Below are 26,536 nucleotides of genomic sequence, written 5' to 3' on the forward strand. Positions count from 1 at the left end.
CTGACATTTGGAAGTCCTTTAAGACCCATTAAGACACCCGCAGCTTGTTTTAAGGTTCCCTAAATTCAGCAAAATTGATTCCACTATTAGTCTAAATCATGTCCCGCCAGTCAACTCTCCTGGGAGGAGACGAGTCCTTCCTTCACTTACTTAGGGCGTGTTTTCATTGCCTCGCCTCGCCTCGCCTCACCTCGGTACGGTGTTCGGGTGTCTGCCCTGGCCGCTACACGGTTGTAGGGGGTGCTGTTATGGTACCTCTATCGTTGAGGGGCCAAGCGAGACGAAGCGAGTTTAGTGGTGACGTGGCGACGAGCAGGGCCCTGATTGGCTCAGGTTTTCTGACGAAAGGTGAGAGCGACTCTCTGAGAAAACCCCACCGCCATTTCTCTTATGTAACGGTTCTAGTAGGTGGCGTGCGTTTTTTAGTTGTGAAGACGCTGACACTTGTTCCACGGTGACACCACACCCACAGCCATATGCTGGCTCCGCCCTCTGACACCGCCTTATTCTTGAAAGGGCTAAACATTCTGAGAACATGATTTCTCCCACCACAAAGGGGCGCAGCCTCGATGTTTCCAACTTTCTCTGCTGTGAATCACGCGACTTTGGCGGCCACCTCCGGGCCAATGAGAACAGCCGTGGTGAAGAGTTGATGAGCCGAGGACATCTCCGTTAACGAGCTCACTGCTTCTCCGCAAAGGTCAGTGCTGTCCGCCACAACCTGGGTGTCAAAGTTGATCAGATTTTTTTTTTTTTTGTTTTGTTTTTTTTTTTTTTAAAGATGAATGTCAAATCCTGCCCTTTTCACCACAGGCCCCACCCCCTCGTCTTCATCACGCCTCCCTCAGCCGGACAGGACAGAGGGGGGAGATCAGGAGGTGTGAAGCAAGATCAGCTGAGCACTCACAACAGCCAGTCAAAGGAAGCGGCACACCTCCTCCTGCCTCTCCTCCATCACCTCCTCGTACTGTTACTCATCTCCTCCTCCTCCTGCTCTACATCATCCACCTCCTCCTGCTCCTCCATCACCTCCTCATACTGCTTCTCATCTCCTCCTCCTCCTGCCTCTCCTCCATCACCTCCTCATACTGCTTCTCATCTCCTCCTCCTCCTGCTCTACATCATCCACCTCCTCCTGCTCCTCCATCACCTCCTCATACTGCTTCTCATCTCCTCCTCCTCCTGCCTCTCCTCCATCACCTCCTCATACTGCTTCTCATCTCCTCCTCCTCCTGCTCTACATCAGCCACCTCCTCCTGCTCCTCCATCACCTCCTCATACTGCTTCTCATCTCCTCCTCCTCCTGCTCTACATCAGCCACCTCCTCCTGCTCCTCCATCACCTCCTCATACTGCTTCTCATCTCCTCCTCCTGCTCTACATCATCCACCTCCTCCTGCTCCTCCATCACCTCCTCATACTGCTTCTCATCTCCTCCTCCTCCTGCTCTACATCAGCCACCTCCTCCTGCTCCTCCATCACCTCCTCATACTGCTTCTCATCTCCTCCTCCTGCTTGACATCATCCACCTCCTTCTGCTCCTCCATCACCTCCTCATAGTGCTTCTCATCTTCTCCTCCTCCTCCTCCTCCTCCTGCTCTACATCATACACCTACTCCTGCTCCTCAATCACCTCCTCATACTGCTTCTCATCTCCTCCTCCTCCTGCTCTACATCATCCACCTCCTCGTACTGCTTCTCATCTCCTCATCCACCTCCTCCTGCTCCTCCATCACCTCCTCATATTGCTTCTCATCTCCTCCTCCTCCTCCTGCTCTACATCATCCACCTCCTTCTGCTTCTACTCCTCCTTCGCCTCCCCCTCCACTGACCTCTCGCCCTCTAGTGGTCTTGCACTAGAAGGCGAGTCTGTTAGCGTCTAGTGCTCTTGCTCTTCCACCTCCAACCTCTTTTTCTCCACCTCCTCTTCCTCCTGCTCCACCCTCTTTTCTCCTTCGCAGCTCCTTCTCCTCCTCAGCACTTTCTCCTCGACACCTACAGAGACGAACTGCTGAGCAGCAGCATTTAGCCGGCAGCAAAAATGTTTTACAAATTTCACAGATGGCCTTATGTGTGTGTGTGTGTGTGTGTGTGTGTGTGTGTGTGTGTGTGTATGAGCGTGTGTACGTGCGCGTGTGTGTGTGTGAGTGAATCATGAGAAATGTTTTTCTGCAGCCGTGACCACAGACGGCAGCATGTCAAACCAAAAAAAAAAAAAAAGTGAAAATCAAAGACAAAGATTCATTTCAGTTCAGACCAGACAAGCCTTTGTTGTCGCAGTGCAGTCGTTTCCTTCCTGACATTAATCTTCATTTGATTAAATGTTGAAAAAAGTAAAGATTTGCAAAGCTTTTTGCGCTCATCTTATCCGACGACGTATCTTCTCTTTTCTCTTTTGGTTCATTTTCTGATGCCGAACTTAATTTCCCAGGGTGCCAATCAACACTTTCTCTCCGCTCCCCTCCTACCCCCCCCCCAAAACTCCTCCCGTCGACTCGGAGACGACGACGACATCAATGACCCGCCTGCAGGAACGAGTCTTTGTTCTCGTCATTTTCTAAAACCTTCGGCTGACATGAGTCACATTTTCTGCTCTAATTATAAAGCCGGGGAAAGGGATTAAGCCACAGTTGATGATGAGCCAATTGTCCCTCATCAGGAATCGAGGCCGCGAGGTCTCTCAAATGAACGGCTCCATGGGTTGGCTGGAGACGAGGCTGCACTAAGATATTTGCACTGAGCGGAGAAAAAAAAAAAAGGCTGCAAACCTGCGACAAAACCAGCCGTCTCTGTCTGCTCATTCATGTCTTCATAATTCTTCTCAGTTCAGTCGACTCCGAGGTTTCTCAGAATCCTTTTCAGAAGGACAGTAAGCACGGCTGACGCACAAACACACGTGCACAGATAAACAAGAAAACACGCACAACTGGGCTCAGTTTCACAGCTTGTTTTTTTTTTATTATTTTGAATAGAGAAACGAAGAAAAAGGAGGAGGATGAACACTGATGAGTCACATCGAGTCTCAGCTACGTGTCAACTAACGACGTCACAACACCTCCTAACAGCGGCCCAGCGGGCGGAGCCAACCTCACAAAAGGTTTGAAAATGAAAATAAAAGCTTCAGTAGAGGAACAACAAAAAAGAAAACCTGGTCAAAGGCAGCGAGATAGGAGACTAGAAAGAGTTTCTTTTTGGCAAAAAGATAGTGAAGTGCACAGAAAATGTTTTTTTCCCCCTCTTTTTCCCACCAGCAGAGGCAGCAGCGAGCGACTGCTGCGACCATTAGGAAGCTGGAAGTACAACTACGATGCAAACACTTACAAAAAACTAGCGGCAGCGCAGCCTGGAGGTCGGGACTGGGAATGGAAATCACAGCACACGAGCCATCAAACAGTCATGACAAAAATCTGATTATTATCATTATTATAACAAGATGTGTCGTGGACGTCGACACTGGAGGGTGTGTGTGTGTGTGTGTGTGTGTGTGTGTGTGTTGTGTGTGTGTGTTTGGGTGAAAAATGTATTGAGGGAGGATGACAATGCATATACAGAAAGATTTTTCTTTTTTATCTTTTACAAAGAGTTGCCAGATAATCACATACAAATATCCACATTATACAATTAAAATAAATATCATGACAGTCGATAAAGATTGGTGTGTGTGTGTGTGTGTGCGTGTGTGTGTGTGTAAGATCAGAAACTTCATGGGAGAATTTGTGTTTTCTATCTGCATGCAGTTTTTCAATCTATTTTTGCATTTAAATATGTTGCCGTTGTGTTTTTGTGTGTTGTTTTTCTCTGCACTTTAAATGTCACCTGTGCGCGCGTGTGTGTGTGTGTGTGTGTGTGTGTGTGTGTGTGTGTGTCCCTCAATCGTGTGTTTTTTCACAGCAGCCCTCTGAGCCGCCGCCGCCGCCTCAGTGACCCTCGCCAGCCGGCGGTTTGGCTTCGTGTGGCGGCCCGCCTGCTCCTCCAGGCAGCCAGGGGGAAACAGAGTGCGAGGTGGTCTGCTTGGCCATGCTGTAGTGGCTGATCACCGTGTAGAAGCGCCCCCTGGAGTTGGCGTCCTGGGCGGCATAGTAGGCCTCCAGAGAGGCTGGGATGCATCGCTTGTGCTGCAGGGGGGCGACAGTGAGCAAATCATTGAAGAACAGTCCCCCCCCCCCCCATCTTGTTGCTGCATAGCATTATGTATGGCCGTGACAATAAAGATATGTCTGTATAAGGGGGGCGGCGGCTGAAGGCGGCATCCTACTTTGTAAATGAATCCGTCGGGGCAGGCATGGTCGTAGGTGAAGGCTTTATAGACCACCAAGAAGACGATGCAGGCCAGGAAGGCCAGAGCCAGGATGATGAGGATGGTCACCTGGAGGAGGGACAGAAAGCACATGGTGGGCCACAGAGGCAGCTGATGGTGGAACCACATAGATAGATAGATAGATAGATAGATAGATAGATAGATAGATAGATAGATAGATAGACTTTTTTGTGAAAGGATATTCTGTGTCAGATAGCCCCAAACAATAAACAGATAGCAACAATACCACAATAACTAAACATACAAATAAAATAATGAAAAATCTAAACAAAATTAGAATATAAGAATAAAAATACAAAAAATATTCCGGATGACAGAGAAAATGGTGTGCCTCGTACAAAATAGTGCACATTCTATAAATGAAGCCATATCATGACATAGTAGAAGACATACTGCAGTTTTTAATATACTGCACATATGACATTGAACTCAATCTAGCAATAGTAATCAGTAACCCTAAACATAATGTTATTGTTGGTATCAGTCCGATTAGTCAGTTTCTTTCCTGCAAGAAGGGGAGGCGTTATAAAGTCTGATGGCCACAAGAAGAAAAAGCTCCTGTAAGGTTCTGTGGAGCTCCTCAGTGGTCACAGTCTACGGCTGAAGCTGCTCTGGTAAGACTTGTGGAGTCTGTTAGCGTCAGCTGCCTTCATCCTGCTGCCACAGCACACTACAGCGTAGAAGATGACGCTGGACACCATCGAGTGACAAAAAAAAAAAAAAAAAAAAAATCACATCCGTGTTGAAAAGCTCCAGGAAGGTGTCTCTCCTCCCCTTCTCATATTATTTTTCACATGGATCTTCCAAATCCAATAGGTTTAATATGAAACAATGAACTAGGTGTTCAGGAAGTCCACAAACACATTCAACATGTGGTCGACGCCACGGCCATAATTAAATCCGCCACTGCGTCGGAGTTTTGCGTCAGTTCTGATTGTTCACAGCCGGCGTGACACCGACGGCTCTGACATCAGCAGGAAGGTATTAATTAGCGCCTTCTCAGCACGGCATCAGACACAGGAAAGAGACAGAGATAGATTTGTGAGATATTCTGGGATCCTGAGATGGTGAAACTTTGAGGGTTATAAAAGTGCTGAAAAACAATCAACAAGTGGAAGAAGAAGAGGGGAGTCTCGAGAATGAAATGTCCTCAGGATTTTTCTTCTCTGCCGCGAAGTGTGAAAAGAACAATTATGTTTAATAGCGGCCTGAAATCCACATCTTGTGACTCTTTAAAAAAGTCCTGATTTTTTTTTCCTGGCAATGATGCAAAACATGTGATAATTTTTATTGACAACTCTCCATCTGGCAGCCATGACAGAAGAACAAGAAGCCATTTGCTGCCTTTAAACGGTCGACAGCGGCGTGAGGAGGCGCCCCATTCCCTACCATGACGACCTTTGACCTTTGTGAGGCGGGATTAGCATCCAGGCCATCGAGAAAAGATCGTTTTAATGTCCGCAATCATTTGGAGGCATAAAAAGGAGTCTTAACGAGGGAGATTTGCTCCTCATCTGGTTTCCGTCCAGAACCAAAACAGCTCTTCGAGCTTCTTTGAAGCGCTGCAGCCAAAAGAAAACAACACATTTGTCAAGTTGAGCCGTCCGGTTTATCGTCTCTTTGCTCCTCTTTCGCGCAGTTTGCCCTCTGAAATGTGAGGATTTACCGCCGGCTGATGTGTTTTGTGGCAGTTTTATTGGCGGTGTGATGGACTGCAGGAGGCAACAGGAGGACTGGCGATGGGTTGGTGATTGGCTGAAAGCCACGGGAGAAGATCTAATGAGCCATTAATCGAGTGAATCTCTAAGAGTCAAACGGCTCAAACACTGAGTTAAACCTCCGCTGACCTGATTGGCTAAACTTGCCTTCTGTGTTTTAATTTGTAAATGCATCTGCAATGCATCTCAAAGGTCCTCCAGAGCAGCATGAAGCGACTTTTGGAGGGCGGAGCCATGTGTATATACGTGTAAAAAATATACATATATGTATATATATATGTATATATATATATATATATATATATATATATATATATATATATGTATATATATATATATATATATATATATATATATATATATATATATATTTATTTATTTATTTATATATACATACATATATAATTTTCTACCTTTAAATAAGGTTTCAAAAATATATGTGCAATTCACAGACTTGCAACAGCGACAATGTCAGCACACATCACCCCCGCAGATCCGCTGTGGGACTATGTGGCTTCAGTTTCCTACCCAGTGCCCTCTGGTGGCCACCAGGAGAACCCCTGTGGTCTGATGGTGGCCGCCCGCTAAGCCTCAGCCATTAGCACCACGAGGCGGCTCGTCCTCCGAGGCTATCGCCGCCCAACACAGCAGCCATCCTGCAGCCTGTGCCGTGCAGATAACGGCACAGTCCCTGTTGTATCCTTCTCCTGAACGTAGGTGGCGCCGCAGCACAACCCTATCATTGCTCTGAACCAAAGGTACCGCGTCCTTGAGAAGCAGCGAGGATGAAGCGCCTGCAGCAGAAGGAGCCAGACTTCCGTTGCCATGGAATGTCAATTGTGTCGAAGCTGCACGGAGCAGCAAAGGTTTGTTTGCAGAACGAAAAAAGAAAAAGAAAAAGAGAGAAAGAAATAAAAAGGCATCGTGACCCCTTCTGGAAATGGAACCAAAATAATCAAATCAGCACAACAACAAATGTTGTGTTTCTGCTTTCGTCCTGATGGGGCACAGTGATGACACACAGTGAAGCATGTTGCAGTCTCCCACATTCTGGGACCTCAGCCAGTCAGTGATCTGCCAGGAAGAAGACAAATCCCTCTTTTCTCATCCTGCTGCTCCACTTGAAACTCAAAGCCCTTGGTGATGTCACAGGGGGCCTGGCTGATACCTCTCCCTGGTTAGTGACCACACACCCAGCCACGTGTTGGCCCCACCCTCTGAGAATGCAATGCTTCTGTCCCTCCCATGTGCATCATTTCTAGCAGGAGGCTGCAAACACAGGGCATCATTTCATAGCAAGGCCTCTGGCTGGTCTGGTGGTGAAAGTGTGTCTGTCTTCCTCAGGCTTTCACACTCTTCCTTCTCTCTCATGCACCCTCCGTCACTCTTCCACACTCTTTCCCACCCTGACACTCTTCCTCCGTCACTCTTCCACACTCTTTCCCACCCTGACACTCTTCCTCACTCTAATTCCCCGCAGTGTGATGCTCCAATTCACCCCCTTTCAGTCTGTCAGTGGGGGAATGGAGGCACCGCCCACGCCAGCGGCGCTGGAGCAGGTCCAGTTATGTGGGGAGCAGAGGGGAGGCAGACACCTCCTCACGAAAGAAGAAAAATAAAAATGAGTGATGTGGAACATCAACGTGTTTTTGTGCAAGAGAAGGTGAAAGTGTGGAATTGGGGTGAGAGAAATGATGCTGCGCTATTACAATAAAAAGATTTAACAGACTCAGAGGATGAGAAGGGGAAGGTGGAGGAGAAGGATGAAGAGGAGGAGGCAGAGGTGGTGACGAAGGCCCAGGGGGAGGTGTTTCATTTAGCTTCAACCTGATCCGCAGGTGACTTGACCATCTTGTGTTTCGCAGTAACACGACAGTGAGTTTGTTGGCAGCTCGGAGAGTTGTGTTGCAAAATGGAGACGCAGCAGAAAGCTTTGCGACGCCACTGTGGAGGGAAAATAAACTAAACTAACGCTGGAAACAAGGAGGTTCCTACAAAACCGCCCTGAGGCTGGAGTCAACAACTCCGTCTGATCGATCATTTTCAATCGAAGGCGGCGAGAAGACCGGTCGGACTCACGGCGCTGCTTCTCACGTGGCGAGGGGGTTTTGTGACGGATTCGCCCTTTGGTGGAAAGGTCAGTCGGCGATGAGGGAAGAAAACAACTCAGTCAGTTGTGAAGTTGTGCCGGCCAGCGTGAAAGGGAGCAGAAACTCAAGTCCAACATTCCCCTGGAGCTGCTCAGAGGGGACGGGAGGTCCTCCGCACGATGCTCCTGGGAGGAGGTGCTTCACAGGGAAGAATAAGGTTATTTTCCAGGTGACTCAGCCATGCAGCATCCTCAGTGTAACCAGGTCTCCTGGGACCGCGGTGTTGTTGGGAGTACTTCCATAAAAGTAATCCAACTATTGATTACTGATTACTCCTGTAAAAAGTAATCCAATTACTTCTTCAACAACTTTTGTTTCAAAATGAATCAGTGAATTATTTTAGTTTAAAAAAGATAAAGTAACAGTAGAGAAGATCTTATTTCCTGCACATAACGTGTACAACGAACCACAATATCCTTTCATTTAGACGAGATGAACTCAAAATAATGTTTGTATTTCCAGCTATCAAACGCAACTGCTGTTTTTTTTCTTCTGCTGGCGCCATGCTTGTTTTGGTGCGTCATCGCATATCAGTGATGATGCATGCACGGCTGTATCATCAATCTGCGACATTGTTGTTTTCGGTTGTTTTTCAGGCATTTTGTGGATAATGAGACATTTTTAGCCTGCAAAATATTTCACAAAAGTAACGGAATCGTTATTTGACAAAATAATTACGATCTCATTACCATTTTTTTCCAGTGTAATCACACGTGGATTACTTCGTAATAGATCACTTGCCAACACTGTCTGAGACTCATGGTGTTGCAGGTGACGCCTCCAACAACCAACAGTAAAGAAAGGTGGGGAGGGACCTTCAGAAGAGCCTCCTGCTCTCCCTCCTAAACACCCAGCAGCAGCCAGACCAGACGCTGCATTCAGCAAAAAGACAGACCCATTATGCCAGCGTCGCCCCAATTAGCCCACGTCCCCATGGAGACCAGCGCATCAAAGTTTTTCACTGTGGAACCAGTAGGTGGCGTCGCCGACAGGGAGGAGAAAAAGAACCTGCTGAAGATCCACAAAACAATGCGGAATCCCAAGCAGCGCTGTGACGTCGCCGCACGGCGGCAGCTGACCGCCGGTGTGCCGCAACCTTCGGGGAGAGGAACGCTCACGGATGCGGCACGAACACGCACAGACACACGACGTGCACAAACGCACACACCACAACATCCGTAACAAGTGTCAGGGGAGAACACTGAACATCTGGATGGAAGGAGCCGATCAGCTGCTGCTCAGCTAGATTAAGATGTCACAGATATACCATTAATGAGAGGCTAGCACACACACGTAGGCGCGCGCACACACACACACACACACACACACACACACATTCGCGCACACACCTTGCGCCTGTTTACGCCACAGAACCCGGTTCATTACTCTGATATATTCCCACTGTCTGTGTGTGTGTGCGTGTGTGTGTGTGTGTGTGTGTGTGTGTGTGTGTGCAGCCAGGCTTTTGCTGTGCCAGAAACAGGAAGCTGCAGTTGCTGGTAGCTTGTGAGCGTGGATGCTGCGTGCGGTTGGTCCGTCTGTTCACAACTGAACAACCATTTCCACTGTAGAGGGGGAAAAAAAGCAAAGAACTGAAGGCGCTGAAGGCTTTTCTCTGCTCCTGTTTTCATGTGTGTGTGTGTGTGTGAGTGTGTGTGTGTTGTTTTATGGCTTTTGTTCAGAGACTCTGAGGTTGTTCTACGGTATAACAACTCGTGGGTGCCTGATGGGTCGGCAGCTGCTCTGAAAAAGAGTCTGATTGCAGATTGTAGTTGTAATTATGATGAAGAAATAGAAAACTAAATCCTTCATCTTCTAATATATTGAAATTAACATGCATGCTTTATAGAAATGGTAATTTGTTTTTTTATGCTTTAAATAATTTTTACTTATTGTTGTTATAGTTTTTTACTCTCGCTCTCTCCTGCACAATAAATGCAGCCAAAATTAGGCCTTCTTAGGCCTAATTAGGAATGATCAGAATTCTTAAGAAAACAACGTCCTAAAAAACACCTTCATGCTCGAAATTTGAGAAATCCTGTTTTTCCTGCAGCGACGGCCTGATTTATGACGACAAAAAGACATTTGGAGAAATCCTGCAGGACTGGAAAGCAAATTCAAACGGCGCCAGTCAAACTTTGACTGACTCACAAACTGTTTCAGCCTCATATTGGACTCTCTGGTGTGCCGGGAGAGTTAAAGAAATAATTTATGTGCCTATGTAAGGCTGCGTTTGATATCTTGGAGGCGGCCGCGGCAGCAGCGGCGTGTCTGACTCGTCTCTGGAGCGCCGGCCGACAGCAGGGAGCCCATCGCCGTGACAAACCAGTCAGACTGCAGTCGGCCGGCGAGTCCGCAGGGAAGCCAGAGCCAGACAGCAGCATGTCTCAGGCTAAACCAGGCGTGAATAATGTGTTTGTGTGTGCGTGCGTGTGTGTGTGTGTGTGTGTGCGTGCGTGTGCGCCAAAGCCAAGAGTCCATTCAGTGTCACATCTGGCTGGTCCATTTCATCAGAAGTCACTTCTGGACCATCTGCTGCAGTGGTAGCCTGGCAGGAAGTGCAGGAAGTGCAGGAAGTGCAGGAAGCGCATGGAGGGCAGGAAGTGCAGGAAGTGCAGGAAGTGCAGGAAGCGCATGGAGGGCAGGAAGTGCAGGAAGTGCAGGAAGCGCAGGAAGCGCATGGAGGGCAGGAAGTGCAGGAAGTGCAGGAAGTGCAGGAAGCGCAGGAAGTGCAGGAAGCGCAGGAAGTGCATCGAGTGCAGGAAGTCCATCGAGTGCAGTAAGTGCAGGAAGTGGAGGAAGTTCACAAGATCCAGGAAGTGAAGGAAGTGCAGGTTGCCAGGTTTGTCCTGTTGTGAAACGTGAAGCTTCTCAAGCAGGCGCCCAGCTCCAGAGTGAAGATAAAATCTAAAAAGGATTCAACTGTGTGATACTGTCGGGAAACTGTGAGGCTGCGGCGAGTGAGAACCTGCCGCTTCCCTGACATCACTTCCTGCCCTCTGATGTTCCTCATCGGTGCACACAAGTTCACAGCAGAACGCCGACGCCACCGCCGGGCAGTGTGGGCGCCTCGCCGAGTAAACACTCTGGGATATCTGGAGAGGTATGAGTCATCCGTGGAAAACAGCACTTTGGGAAGTAAACAGCGCTATTAGAACTGGGAGGGGGGCGGGGGGGGTTTCTCCTGGAGGCGGGTCCTCGGCGGCGGGTCAGCGGCGGCTGCATCTCCGGCACGGCTCCAGCCGGGAAGGAGCTCGTAGAAAACAGTTTCCAAGGCGGCAAAGACCGTCATTTAAAAAAAAAAAAAATAATTCAGGCCAATCAGATCTCTTCACTGTCAGATGAGGAAACTGGGCAGAGGATGGAGGCTTCCTATTGGTCGGTGCCGGGCAGGCATGTTGCCAGAGGCACAAAGGAGCAAAACAAGACATCACTTCTTTTATGAGCTGTCCTTCAGAGAGAGTTTTCACATAAATCTCTTTCTATTTCTCTCTCTCTCTCTCTCTTCCTCTCTCTCTCTCTCTCTCACACACACACACACACACAGGAGTGGGGAGGCATAATTTGGTGTTTTACGACAACAATGTGGCTTTAAAGCGACGGCTTAACGTTCGCCTGCTGTAGAAAAAGCTGCATTTCATAGCGAAGCAGCTTGACTCAAAAAGGGTGATGAAGGGGATGGGATGGGGGGGGGTGGTTTGTGTGTGGGGGTGGCAGAGTGAGGTGGTGTGTGGGGGGGTGGAGAGTGTGTGTGGGGGGGGGGGGGGGGGCGGATTAGAGCGCATTTTACACTCTGAGCTCTTCATCCATCAACACAATCTGCACAGAGAAGAGATACACAACCTCTTTTTCATCCGGGGAGGCCTGACTGCACTGAGAGCGGCGCACGTGCGTGCGTGCGTGCGTGCGTGCGTGCGTGCGTGCGTGCGTGCTTGCATGCGTGTATGTGCACGCGCGTGTGCGTGTGTGTGTGTGTGTGTGCGCGCGCGCGTGTGCGTGTGCAGAATCAGCTTTGTCAGTCAAGCAGAGCGGAGCTGCTTCAGCCGAACAAGCGGCATCGACATCCCACACGCAGCAGAGGGTGAGCAAAGGCAGCGGAGGGGAGCCGAGGCGGCCGGACTAATCCTGACGAGTGCAGCCGCAGCCAGGAGAGAAGATTCCCGCTTTTCTAATTTAATCCGAGGAACTCAGCAGGAACTTCTGGGATCAGAGCCGCTCCTCACAAAGACCTCTGGGAATGATGGCGCGCCACCGGAGAGGAAAAAGCGCCAACGTGGCTCTGTCAATTCCTCGTACCCCCCCTTCCTGCTGCGTCTCTCCAGGTACTTTAGCTCCGCCCCCCCCCCCCAAAAAAAAATCCATCCAGGCCCAACAATCAGACGTCGTTATGCTCTTCCAACAGGAGAAGAGCTGCCCTGACTCGTTTCCGGCCTGATCACGTTGCATCACCTGCAGGTCTCCACTTCACCTTAGCAACGTGCACTGTCACGGCCTGCACGTGCACGCGTGCGCGCGCACACGCAGACGCACACGCACACACCATCCTGTCTCTCCGCAGCTCTCTGCCGGGGTTGCCAGGGTGATGGCTATGTTTGAGAGTGTGCACGCACGCACACACACACACACACACACACACACACACACACACACACACACACACACACACACACAGAGCTGAAGTCACCTTGTCCTGGTCACCAGAGAGGAAGAGAAAAAAGGAAGAACAGAAAAACCCTCAGCTGAGTAAAATACATGACTGATGTGGTTTTCAAAGAGCTGTCGTTCGATTCCGAGTGATTCTGATGCAACCTGTTGCAATTAGTCGTTGTTTCTCCTGCGTTTGACCGAACGGGCCAGGGAAAAGAAGAAGAAGAAGAAGAAGAAGAAAGAAGACAGGAAGTGCTGTCAGAGGGAAGCTGGTTTGGATAGAGCCACAAATTCTCTTTCTGATTCATCTTGGGAAGCTCTGATAATAAAAAACAAACCCAGCAATGTCAGTGTCAGCGTGGATGAATGATCTAATTTCTAGAGGGACTTGTCAAATAAATCTGGATTTTAGGAAACGCTCCGTCTGACTTGTCAGGTTACGTCTTCATCAACCAGCCTGAGAAACTTTGTACAGAATTATTGCCCCCCCAAAAATCTGTCCTCTGGAGATGTTTTTCCAGCAGAAACCGGAACATTTCTCAACTAGTCCATCGGCAGAGAAGCAAGGAAGAATTTCACATTAAAAAAAAGACGTAAACTGAAGGCAGTTTGTGGCACCAGACACCGGAGGGAGCAGCACAACCAAACGATATCTAGTGATTATGGATCCTGCGTTTAGTCCTCGGAGAACGTGGTAAAGTGGATGATGGATGATCTGGTCTCGGTGCCGTTTAATCGCTTCCACTTCCCAGAGTCTCTCAGGGAACGCCGCCCTGCTTTGTGTTTCTGCTTTAGCACAAACGTCACCACCTGCAGCACCGATGTAACACCGGCGAGCCGAAACAGGAAACACTGGACGGGTAAACATCCTGCTTGTAATCAGATTCAAACATCACTCCCGGATCTTCCAGTTACATTAAATGAGTTATATCGGAGAAAGTCGGGAATATCTCGTCAGTGAAGCACAAAACGAGCCGGCGGTTCAAATCATTTTTAATGGCTCGAGAGCCACACTGATCAACTCTCACCTTGAGCCTCTCAGACACCCCGTCGGTGAAGCTGATGGTGAACTCCTCCACCTTGGGCACCTTCAGCCTCTTCTTCTCTGTCTGGAACTCTGTGCGAGTTTTCACCACCACCTGGAGCAGAAGAAGGAAACATGAAAAAACAAACACGCCAGAACACACAGGTCGGAAACAAAGAGCCAATCACAGCGCAGGAAACAGACTGATTCAGCTTTTAAACAAAAGAATGGGGCGGACACAAAGAGGGGCAGGCATCCTGTTCTTGTAATTCTCATGTTTGTATTGTTTGTCTTTATTTGTATGGACCCCCTCGAAAATGAGATGGGACACCTCGAGGGGCTATCCGTGTAATAAAGAAAAATAATGACGAGGCGGTCTCAGAGGGCGGGCGGAGCTAACACCTGGCTGGGGGAGTGGCCCGAAAGCTGAGGCTGAAGTAAAGGCTGATTGACGGGACCGAGACTCTCTGTTGTAAATCTGTTTTAAATGTAAAACCGCTTCCACTTGGCATCACATCATTGATGCTCTTGCTGAAAAAAAAAAAAAGGAAAAGAAAAGAAAAGAAAGAAGAAGACGGAGAAGCAGCAGAGGTCGGCTCCAGAGGGAGAGGACGCCGTCGTGTCCTTGTGACTAATTGCGCTGCTGCCGGCTCTCCGGCGCCCCGAGGAGACAAAACCACAAAGTGCTGCGTACAACCAGCCGCCTCGCCGGCTGAATAACAATGCAGCTGAGTTGAGCTCTTATCTGCCGGTCCAAGGCCGCAGTCGGCGTACCGCATCGCTTGCCATCTAATTGGACCCCCGGGGGGGGGGGGGGGGGGGGCTGCAGGAATTCCACCGCACCAATAATTCATCCCGTCCAGGAGTTTTCACCTCCAGGACGAGCAGCGGCGAGGGCGACGGCTTGGTTCCTCTCCGCCGTTCAAGTCACGTCGCACTGCTGAAGTGGCCAGTGGACAGCGCCAGCTCCAAGGATAAAGTGGCTTTTTCTGCAAAGCAACACACTAGTCGAGGGCAGCGTGGGCTATGCCAAGGCATCTTCATTGGATTGAAGATGTAAAGCATTACAATGAATTGCACCGTCACCTTTCTAAGACAGCATCAACAACATGTATACATTATATAGCGGAATAAAAAAAAATGAGAAGGAGAATTCGACACCCTGCTCTACCAGGGGGCACCCTATGAAACTGTAAGGGTTTAATAGCCTACAAATGCACGCCTCTGCAGCCAACAGTACAGTCGTTTGGCTCAGAGGCTCCGCCTCCATTTCTTCACGCACATGACACTTTGCACTGGGCTGCAGCACCGAAACAAAGCGACTCCCTGCAGCGCAGCAGTACTGAACCTCCTCTCAGCCGACAGTAACACTTTCCCCGCCTGGGCTTCCTGTCATCTCTCGAATCCGGCCTTCGGATCGGAGCAGAGAGACAAACCCCCCCCCCGCTTTTTTAACAGTTTGACCCGATCAGACCAGCCAGAGCAGCCGGCCCGGGTCCCTTGGCTCAGCCACCCTGGTCCTCGTGCCTCTTCGTCTGCAGACTTGTGTGTTTTTGTAAAGGCGCTGATCCCGCTGGGAGATCTGTCAGAATTCTCTCTTTTCTCCAAGAGTTTCACCCTCAGTCCCCACAGACCGAGTTGCTCTTGGCTGCAGCCCCAGCCGCACAGCAGCTACCCTACTTTTTATTTTATATACATATAAACACATATACGTGTATACATACAGACATATACTGTAGATGTGTGTGTGTGCGTGTATGTGTGTGTGTGTGTGTGTGTGTGTGTGTGTGTGTGTGTGTGTGTGTCTTGTGAACGAAGCCCAAACCATGAAGGTCTCAGGGGAGCTGTTTTCTCAGCGGCAGCTAAAGTGATTAGCCGCTATAACAGCAGTGTGATTAACGGGAGGCGTGCCTCCATTGTTGTTCCTCATTTCTAAGTGTTTCTAATGAATGTGGATCAGAATACTCCCACACTTCCAGCGCTAAACCCTCGAGACCTAAACAGCATAAATTTATTTTATAAATGTATAACTTGAAACAGATGGTTCAACTTGGTCGTTTATCCACACCGTCTTTTCACGAGTGATCTTTGCCACCTCCATGATGCTATTGTTAGCAAGCTGCTACTTCTGTAAACACGCCACTGTCCAGGTCTTCTTCTTCTTCCTCTGCCTCCTCTTCGAGGCGTGAACTCACAGCGCCACACGAGGCCTGGTATAAGTATGTAGCGTTTTCAGTCGACGCAGATATTTTTGAAGACAGCTTCGTATAAACACATTTTTTTTTATTTTTCAAAAGCATTTCCGAAAATGGTTTACATGAAAATGGGTCTCAGTGTGTGTGTGTGTGTGTGTGTGTGTGTGTGTGTGTGTGTGTGTGTGTGGTCGTTTTCCAATGTGCGCCCCTGCAAATATTTGTGAGAAAGCCTGCAGCAACGCCACGGAGGTCACACGGTCGCCGGGCGGAAAACAGCTGGAGTCGACACCGAACACAAAGCTGCTTAGGAAACAACGTCGCCGCCCATCTGGGACACAGATCATCGGGGGTGGGACAGTCACATGACCCAGCTACCGTCACTATGACTGGCTGCTTAGTGAGGACAGCTGGCGAAAACAAACAATAACAAGCTGTAATTCAGCCAGATGAGAAAAAACTGTGCCAGGATTTTGGAACCTTCGCTGACCTTCAGGCACCTTCATTCTGACAGAGCTACTGGTTGGCTGTTACAACCTTCACATGAATCAGAACTGAACTCAGATTAGACCTTTAACCCCGCTGTCTCGACGTCCATTGAGCAGCTGGATGAAAACAACAACAACAACATCTAAAAGACGTGAAGCGGAAACTCACAGACATCCAACAGAACTTTTCGGAGCCGCTGCAGAGTTTGAAGCTTTGCGTTTTTTTTCCTGCTGGCTGCCAATTTTCCACTACAACTCTTGTCAAAGCCAGTCAAAAGTTGAATGAAAACACATTTTCTCTGCTGAAAAAAATTTCAATCTGCATTTTTTTGTTGTTGTTGTTGTTGTTGTTGTTGTTTTCTGGTCCTCTTTTGAGAAAAAAAAAACGGAATCTGCTTCTGGTAAAAGTGCCGCTGTTGCAGCAATGACTGATCCCTGCAGCAGCAGCAGCAGCAACAAGCAGCAACAGCAGCTGACACAGTGTCAGTCCTTCCCTTCGCTTCTTCACAGTCTTCTTCTCTAGTTTTGACGAGGCAGCCGAACTTGGACTGCTCAGGTGACCGGATGAAAAGGTTTGAGAGCAGCCGTTGGCAGGATGAAAGCGCTTCTTTGCAAATTTTTTTAATGAAAATGTGTCGTCCAGGTTGCAGGCGGCGGCAGTGGCGGTGGCGTTCGCACGGGAGGAGACTGATGGGGGTGTTTGAACAGAGGCCGGAGGGCGGCGACACAGTGCGGGACGCGTCCCTGATGAAACAGGCCGTGACAGTCATTAGCTCCGCCTCCTCCCCGCCCTGCCACCGCTGTCTAATTACAGTTTCCATTATCGCTCCTCCTGGCCTCCGTACCCTGTTCACGCATCGCTGGGCAGGAAGACAAATTCCCCACCGCCGTCGCCGCCTGCGGCCAAGCTGGGCTGAAGAAATACTGACCTTAAAAAAAAAAAAAGAAAAAAAAACCTCTGGGCACACCTGCATTAGCATACGCTAAAAATATCACATTTTATTATCTTTCTATTCTATTCTATTCTATTAGTGTTTTCAGAAGGCAAGCACCTTGATTGCGCGTGTGTGTGCGTGTGCGTGTGTGTGTGTGTGTGTGTGTGCACACGGCAGCATAATGACTGGCGGCTCTTTAGATGGATGATGTCTGTGGAGACAGTGACTGCTGACAGATGACATGTCACTCACTCTCTCTCTCTCTCTCTCTCTCTCTCTCTCTCTCCCTCACACACACACACACACTCACACACACACAACAGCCCACAGGGGGCGCTCTGCAGCTTTCAGGGAAAACAAAGAAGAGGGAATCCTCTTCTTTGAAGAAGAGGGGATCCGCCGAGTCACACTTTTGTTCTGGCTTCAAAGCAGCGTCTCCGACTCTCGGCTGAGTCGTCCCAAAGCGACTCAGTTGTAGAAAAACAACAACTCTGACATGAAGGTTCGTTTCGGCCGAACATGCAAAACAGCGGCTTTCATTCACAATATTCATAATTCACCCATTTAAGTTTGGTTCTTTCAATTCTGCTGTGAGTCTCAGTGGGACTTCTGCTGCGTCAGTGAAGGTGAAATAAAAAGACGGCCTCCAAAGGTCGGTCCTTTACTTCTGCTGCTGGTTCCAAACACTCAGATGTTTGCGACATCACAAACGGGCACTGAAACCTCTCCGGGGTTAGTAAACACAGGCCCTCTTCGACCGCCTTGCTTTTATATTCCCGCTCCAAACATGCAGATGGTCAAAAACAAGGTTTCAGTAGGAAGCTGTAAAGAGAGGGCTAACGCTAACGCTGCTGCTGCTGCTGCTGCTGCTGCTGCTGCTGCTGCTGCTGCTGCTGCTGCTGCTATGAGAAACATCTGTTTGAATTTAATGACAAACCTTTAACATGGATGTTACAGAGGTGGTGGGAAAACATGCATCTCCAGCCAAGTCTGTAGCAGCCAAACATCAGCCACTTCATCATCGTCAGCATCAGCATCATCATCATCATCATCACCACCCGCCTCAGTCACACACTGAGAAGTTCATTTGATTTTGCTGTAGGGCTGCGGCTGAATTTCCCCCCCTTCTTCCTGTGAGCTCCAACTCGCCGTTATTGACTTCCTGTCTCTCTGAAGCAGGGAGTCGCAGGACGCTGCGGGCCGTCTCATCTCCGTCCTGAGACACCGCCGCAGTCTCTCTGCCACAAACTGAGAGAGCACTTTGTCTCTCTCTCTCTCTCTCTCTCTCTCTCTCTCCATCTATGTCACTCTCTACTCCGTTAAATAAATCAGTGTGATCGTTCCATTTGGGAGTCCATGTCTGGCCTGAACCGGCCGCCAAGCACCGACCAATTAGAAGAAACTCATGGGGAAAAGCTGTGTCGTTTCCCCCAGGGGCCTTTTTTGTTTAATTCAGTTCATTTTGACTACGACCCGCGGTGGCTCTCTCTGCCTCGGCCCTCCTAGAATCAGCCGGCTGCTGCTGATGCACCGCCACCATGGTAACTGGATTAGGCGGCGGCGGTGTTACGGAGGGATGAGGAGATGATAGACCGACGGCCGTCTGTCTGTCTGTCTGTCTGTCTGTCTGCAGGCGGAAAAATCTGTCTCCTAATCTCAGCTGGAAAAAAAAATCTAAACAAAAACACAAACAAAAAAGGCTGCAGCTGCAGCTGCAGAGAGAGACAGAGTGGGAGAGAGCAGCAGCTGCAAACATTAAAATCACGGAAGGAACAACTCAGGAGTTCCAGGAAAAGGAAAAGAAGATTAAAAACGAGCAGAGTGACGCACAAACAAACCAGATACACACACCATACGCCCGCACGCACACAGACACACACAGACACACACGCAGGTATCTCCTCCTCACCTTGTCAGGTGCTTGGCCCTGGAGGCTGCAGACGTCCAGCGGGGTGATGAGAGGGACGTTCTGGAAGCCGTCCTCCACACTGGCAGCCTTGGCCGCCTTGTCCTGCAGGTTGCTCCCCAGTTTGACCATCGTGACCAGTGTCACCAGTGTCCTCCTCCACCGGGCTCGGTGATGGGCTCGATTCCCAGCAGGCTGCTCCTGGAGGAGAGGAGGGAGTGAGGGATGGGAGGTGGAGGGGTTAGATGTGCATGAAACGAGGAGGTTGCTGTGTGGCAGAGGCATTCAATCTCCGTCTCGGCTGGTTGTTGCGTTTAAAGTGCAACATGGTGTGTAACTGTGGAGTGTAAGCATTCATTTTTAAGATGATCTGTGGCCGTTTCTTTTTCTTTGTTTTTTTTTTTTCTTTTCTTTCTTTCTTTCTTTTTTTAAGATCGGAGAAAATCAATCCAACATCTCTTCTCTTCGCCCCATCCCCAGTCATGAAAACGGCGATATCAAGAACTGGACGTGGCGACAAACAGCGACTACTCACAGCTGACCGTCCTTGTCCGTCCGCTGCTCCTCAGCGCTGCGGCACCGCTGCTGTCTGGGCGGGAGGCGTGCGGGATGAGGAGCAGGTGATGCTGGAAGCTGCTGCTGCTGCTGCGGGTGCGAGGGCGAGTGCGAGTGCGAGTGCGTGGGAAGCAACGAGGCGCCCAGTCGAAGGTTGGCTGGCGGCGGCTGAGAGAGAGCGGCTGCAGGCAGCCCAACGCCCAGAATCCGGGAAAAGCCTCCGAGTTCCCAGCGAGCTGCTGCTTCTGCTGCTGCTGCTTCTGCTGCTGCTGCTGCTGCTTCTGCACCCACAGCCGTCCGAGCTGCCCGCTAGGAGGCGCGTCCAAGTCCGCGGTTAGAACAACAAGCGAGAAACAAGTAGGAAAGTAGTGATGCGTTTGTGGGCCGCTCCTGAATCCAATTTTAAAGGGAGGAGAAGGAGATCAGCAGCTCCTCGTGGATGGATGGATGGATGGATGGATGGATGGATAGATGACCCCGGCAAAATTCAAGTTCAGGGGTGAAATTGAAAAGAAAGAACGTGAACGCACCTTTCTCGCGGGTGGATAATTCGAAATATATTCAAAACTTGAAAACGCAGTTAAGATGTCCGTAATTCTTCTATGAACCTGAACGCAGCATGCAGCGGGAGGCAGCCAAAACGGCTTTTTCGGTCCTCTTTCTCCATCTAGTGGTCAAAGGAGTGAGCTGCAGGACGTGTTGGGTGCCTTTCGAAACTCAAATTCTGTGAAATTACTTCTCCTCCACACTACCACGAATGACTAAACAGATATATTAACTAATATATTACTCACTTTGTAAAATAATGTTTACACCTTTTACATATCACCTCGTTGTGAGTCTTCTCGCTTTATGTGACGAGACGTTGACGTGACGTCAAACAGCAGTGCAATTCTGACACTATCGATGCCTTTTCTGGAAAACTGCGTATTTAGAAAGAAACTGTTTCGTTGGACTTTAAATTGGGAGGAACTCCTCTCTAAAACCCACAGGCGCCCCCGTGAGGCGAGAGAGTGCAGACTTTGAGCGGACTAACGGCACACAGCGAGTCGTTCCGGCCCGGGTAACCAACTGTCACACTCATCATGGATGCTCATTTGCTTATCATGGAGAGAAAAACTCATCCATGAAAATCCGACTTATTCGGTCAAATTCCATTTAGCGACGCTCACATATTTGAACAAGTGATTCCACCAGCAGGTGGCGCCAAAGAGACACCAGCTGGTGTTCCCTGTAGAAAGGTCAAGCACACGAAGTCCGCGATCTCGTTTTCGTGACGTGAAGAAGCTCACTCAGCACACAAATTCATCACAGTTAAGATTTATTTCATTCAACATTTCACATTACAAATATTTAAAAATTATGCATACTGTTATAAATAGTTGGCTGCAAACAATTAAATAACATTAGATTTTTCTTTTTCTGTTTCACTAGCACTTCTACAGACCAACTCCTAGAAATATGGACATATCCGTATTACATAACTTAATTAGAAAGGAAAATACAAAAATAGGAACTTATAAAGTGAAATGACAATAAAAATTAAGGTGATATCTTAAGTAAAAAATGCTATTAATAAATACAACAACCTTCCCATACACAGTTAAAAACTATTGAAATCTTGCCATTAAGTAACATCATTTAACAGACAAATATTTAAATATTTATTTTCCTTCAGAAAATGTGAACCATATATTGTGGAGCACAATATAGCAATTAGTAAAAACTAGACACTTTAACATATTAAAAGCTTCACCTCAAAAATATAACAAAAATCTGATCAAAATTATAAAAATCAATTATACATTCCAATTAAAAATATACCAATAAACAGCTAGATACATTGTTGACCTAATAATTACAATGCAATCAATCACAGTAGCTTAAAATAAACAAAATAAGCAAATGAGCACAAAAACCTTTTTTTTAATGTTTTAAAAATAACTTCAATTATTTATATTAGTACAAATAGTTTGATTTCTTTTGTCTTTTTTACAAACACCAGCATGAAAAGGATTACAATAACAGTAGAAAATGACTGTGAAAAACATATTAACATCTTCATCTTTAATTAAATGTCTGCAATCAAAAATGGCATTAAAGAATTACATTGCAAAGTCTTTTTTTTTTCTTAAATCTGGAAAAAGGTTCAAAAGAAGTATTGCACATAACAACTTGAAGTTAACTTGCAACATTTACCACATTCAAGTCTTTAAGCTCCGCCCCTTCCTCCAGATAGGTCTACGATGACGTCACCTCGACATCCGGCGGTGGGGTGGGTGGGTGGGGGAGTGTTTGGGAGGGTTGGGGGGCGGGATTTGGGAAATTGGGGGCGGGGTCAGGGAACTTTTGGGTGGCGGGACGAGTTCTTACATCTTTTCTTGTCGTCGTGTTGAGTAAAGAGTGGAGACGGAGGCTCTCGCTGCCCGATTGCGTGTTAACGTTAAAGGTTTTGTTGTTCGAGCGCCTCCTGCAGAGCTCGCTCAACATCGCGTGAGGGTGGGAGGGGTCAACACGTGTGAGGGGGAGGTGGGGGGGGGGGATTGACGGGGGGAGGAGCCGGGGTGAGGTCAGAGTTGGGGTGTCCTTAACAACTTAATAGTTGAGAAACATTTGGTGCACACCACAACGATTAATTCATTTTATCTTCTTTTTTCTTTTAAAATAGCTAATTCATGTTACGTGTCATTTTCTCTTGTATTTTTTTTTTTCTCATCATGCATGCTAAGGATTACAATAGGTGCTAGTTGGCAAGTTCAAGAATATATATATATATTTATATATATTTATATAGACTTTTTTTTTCTTCAAATATTAAAATATCTAAAACACCAAACATCCATTCTTGTGATACACGATTCAGCGTCAAAAGCGCGAACCAAAATTTTTGCTGCAATCTCCTCGGAATAAGTTTGGCTCCGCCTACCGAGAGGAAACCACGCAAGTGACCATTTTTCCCCCCAACTAGCATAGCCACGTTTGGAGACCTAAACATCGAATTCTAATTACAACGTGTTCTCCTCCTCCTCTCTCTCTCACTCTAGTTATTGTGTTCTGTTCATATTTTCTCTATATCGTCGGCCCTGCGAGTGTACAACGTGTTAAGGAGAAGAAGAAAAGCTCGGACCGAGAGAGCGACGCGCCGCTTTGGTCTCCCTCCTCTGCAGATGTGAAGTTGCGTCAAACACAAGCGCACACTCAGCTGTAAAGTTTCCTCAGCACTGAAATGTATAAAAAGCATAATTGAAAATAATATATATTGAAATCACTCAACTCTTTTTTTTTTTTGTCTTAAAACAAAACATTTCCATATATGCAGATCTCTCAGTAACAAAAGTACAAAAGCTACCTTTCACAATGTGAAAAATTGAGGTATTGCAAAAAGGAGTTTCCCCATTTGTGAAAAATGTGCCTAAAATGACTGTTGGAAAAAGAAACATATTTAGAAAAGTAGTGCATAATAAATGTTTTTATGTGCATGACAAAATAATTTAGCTAGAAAACACTGTACCAAAAAATCAGCAGGCCATGTAGAAAATAATCTTTTTTTTCATCTTGTTTTTTTTTTTTAAACAGCAAATTCTTCACAAAGTGTTTCGACTTCTAAAATGCTCACCCGCCGCCGCACCCAAACCAACTGAACGTCCAGGGCGCAAAAAAAAAAGTGTTTTTTATTTGCGCCGCCACCGACGACGACGACGACATGAGGAAAAAAAACGCTTCTCACTAGTGTGGATTATCAAGTTTCTGAACAGCTCCCTGACTGGTTTAAATGCTCGGCTAGTACGACGGCGACACCTAGTGACTCGAGGAAAAAAAACGTCAAACAAGCGCAAGGATTAGGCTTTTTTTTCTTCTTTTTTAACTACGTTTTTTTTTAACCACTTGTGTGAACGTCGTGTGCGTGTCAAACTGTCAAAAAGAAACAAAGTGACCAGCAGTCGTCTCCAGAGCAGAGCTATGGAGCGTGTGAGGCCTTGTGTGTGTGTGTGTGTGTCTGTCTGTCTGTCTGCAAGCCCTGTTTTCGTCACTCTGATTTCAAGGGGTTTCGACGGGACGTCGTGTTCAAGGCCAATCTTTGGTTTGCTGGGCTTGACAGCGGAGAGAAACTGGGCCGTGGTGGTAGATTCCAAAACAATAAAAAAAAATTTTAAAAAAAAACAAACAAAACAAACAAAACACACACACACGTCTATGAAAAACAAAAGAGGAAACAAGCTACAGCGTGAGCCACCACCGCTCCCACAGCCGTCTTTGGTTCCTTGAACGCCGCAGTGGGGGGAGAACCGGCGGCGGTAGCGGAGCACACTGCACTATCTTCATTTATGCTTCTGAAACACTGGATGCTGAGCTGGGTGGGCGTGGCCAAAAGGCGTGCAGACAACCTGCTGATCGCAATACAACTGCGTCTTCGCGAAGGAGAACCTTCCCGGTTGAAAGTGGGCCGGGGGCGTCAGGAGGAGGGGGGAAAGAGAGGGAAGCGGGCGGGGGACGGGGGGCGGGGGGTGGAGGAGGGAGGAGGGACACATGAACGCTTTGTGAAAAGGAGAGCAAAAATAAATAAACGGGCCTTTTTTTTCTCCCCCAGGGTTGCCAGTAGCTCCGCCCCTCATACACTGCAAGTTAAGGAAAAAATGGGAGGAAAAAGAAAGCGGCTGACGCGAACGAGCAGCCTTCCAGGAGTTAGGTTAAAGGGACAGTTCACACAAAATTCAAAACGTCACCCTTTGGCTACAAGGAGAAGAAGAAGAAGCAGAAGAAGAAACAGAAGAAGAAGAAGCAGAAGCAGAAGAAGAAGAAGAAGAAGAAGAAAAAGCAGAAGCAGAAGAAGAAGAAGAAGCAGGAGGAGAAGAAGCAGAAGAAGAAGAACGCCAGATGACCTGCAGGCTGCTAACCAGGCCGTCCAATTAACACCACACCAGGTTTTTATACGCTGGGTGAAATGACCATTTTTGGGAGGATTATCCCTTTAACCTGATTCCTGAGAAGCCCAGATCTGAACCCGAAGCAGGTTCTGAACCACCCTGGTGGTCTCGGCATCCGTTAGCCGCTTAGCTAACAGCCACTAACAGCCAAACGGGCGTGTCTGTGCGTCTCTCAGGCAGCCTCCATACATTCGGCCAACGCACCCGCTGCTCTGCTGCGACCTCAGCGCAACCCCGGCTTCCTCTACAAAAGAAAAAACTAAATTAAAATAAAAACCCGAGGGGATGCCAGCAGGCTGGCGGATTTCGGCCTTCTCTCGTTTCCAAACGTGTATTCGGCACATTAGCAGCTGAGTTTGAGGTATTAGTTTTTGCATGTCTGAACGGTGATCAAAACCTTTCAAAGAAATATAAGATTTTTTTTTTTTTGCCACGTTCTTATTTAGTTCTTTTTCTTTTTTGGAAACATCTGGGCATCTGGTCTGGGAGATGATGGACGAGACGTTTGTGTGGGCGGAGGAGGGGCAGAGGTGGGGTCGGGGGAGGGGAGCGCTTTCTGTCCTGCTCTGAATTGAGAGTCAGCCTTTGGTTAACCACAGCGAGTCTGCTGCGCCGGACCTGCACTTCCTGAAAGACTCGTCGTTCATTTAGATTCCGGTTCACATTTGCTCCGGCGCCCCCCTGTGCATCTTTACAGAGTTAATCCGACCTCTCGGAGAGGAAACGCCGATGACGAGACTGTTCACTCCGATCCGATCGGGGAAATAAAAAAAAAAAGAAAATCAACAGAGCTGCTACAAACAAGTTCATTGAATCTCAAAGCAAGTGCGTGTGAGGGTGTGTGTGTGTGTGGGGGGGGGGCGAGGGGGGGTGGGGGGTCTCATATCAAAATACAAATCCATAAAATTGCTTTTAAGAAATAAATACGCCAATTAAACAGCAGAGTACCATGTCACACCTCAAACTTTGCAATATATGTCTATTTTTTTTTTTTTTTAGAACTCATAAAAAACGCTTTAAAAAAGAAAAGAAAAATCAAACACATAAATAAAATAATTTTACATCTTTTCCTTGCTGGACATCCGACACAATTCCAGTTTTTTTTTCTCCGTCATCAAAATATAGATATATGTTAACTTAAAAACAAATCAAAAAAGGTTTTTAGTCAAATCAGAGGAACCAGCAACAGAAAAGTGCATTTTTTTTTCTCAGTGGGATGATTCAGCGACTCCTGCACTACCTGACCCGCCCACCCGCCCTCTCGCCGTCTCTCTCTCTCTCTTCCTCTCTCTCTCCTTCTCGCTCTCTCGCTCGCTCGCTCGCTCAGTTCCAGCGGAAGGAGATGTGGCGAGGCCGGTCGCCGCCCTCCTTCACCAGCGGCTTGTGGAACTCCCGGCCGGCCCGCGAGTGGATGGCGGCCCAGCAGTACTCGCAGTAGTACTGCAGGCAGGTGACGTTGGCGCAGAAGAACGGAGCAAACTTGCCGCCGCAGCGAGTCCCCTGGCACTCGTCGCACAGCTGGTCGTCCAGCACGTATGGCTTCACTTCCACCTGCAGCCCGGGGCACAGCCTGACTTAGGACACACGCTCAGCTCGGAGGGCTGCTGCTCTTTCAACTCTTGCCAGATTGTTGAATTGAATTGAATTGAATTGAATTGAATTGAAGCACTTCCGGATTT

The 26,536-nt window shown here is 48.0% G+C and overlaps 2 protein-coding genes across 4 annotated transcripts in view; both read right to left on the minus strand.

Moving 5' to 3' along the window:
• Positions 1 to 3,233: 3,233 nt before the first annotated feature.
• Positions 3,234 to 20,267, minus strand: nsg2 (neuronal vesicle trafficking associated 2). Its single transcript, XM_076022315.1, has 5 exons — positions 19,913 to 20,267; positions 19,381 to 19,578; positions 13,861 to 13,971; positions 4,255 to 4,365; positions 3,234 to 4,114 (listed from the first exon to the last, which is right to left on the minus strand). Exons 2-5 carry the CDS (start codon positions 19,507 to 19,509, stop codon positions 3,917 to 3,919), a joined length of 549 nt encoding a protein of 182 aa, XP_075878430.1. The 5' UTR covers positions 19,510 to 19,578; positions 19,913 to 20,267; the 3' UTR covers positions 3,234 to 3,916.
• A 969-nt stretch (positions 20,268 to 21,236) lies between these two features.
• The window catches only part of cpeb4b (cytoplasmic polyadenylation element binding protein 4b), a 29,618-nt gene continuing 24,318 nt past the window's right edge, over positions 21,237 to 26,536 (minus strand). For all 3 annotated transcript variants that reach the window (XM_076022318.1, XM_076022317.1, XM_076022316.1), the window contains one exon: positions 21,237 to 26,408. In XM_076022318.1, coding sequence (XP_075878433.1) covers positions 26,181 to 26,408 — 228 coding nt within the window. In that variant the 3' untranslated portion in view covers positions 21,237 to 26,180. The remainder of the gene's footprint in view (positions 26,409 to 26,536) is intronic.

Source organism: Nelusetta ayraudi, unplaced genomic scaffold (genome assembly GCF_046127955.1).
Source record: "Nelusetta ayraudi isolate G7.1 ecotype Tasmania unplaced genomic scaffold, CSIRO-AGI_Nayr_v1 ptg000011l, whole genome shotgun sequence".
Taxonomy (NCBI): domain Eukaryota; kingdom Metazoa; phylum Chordata; class Actinopteri; order Tetraodontiformes; family Monacanthidae; genus Nelusetta; species Nelusetta ayraudi.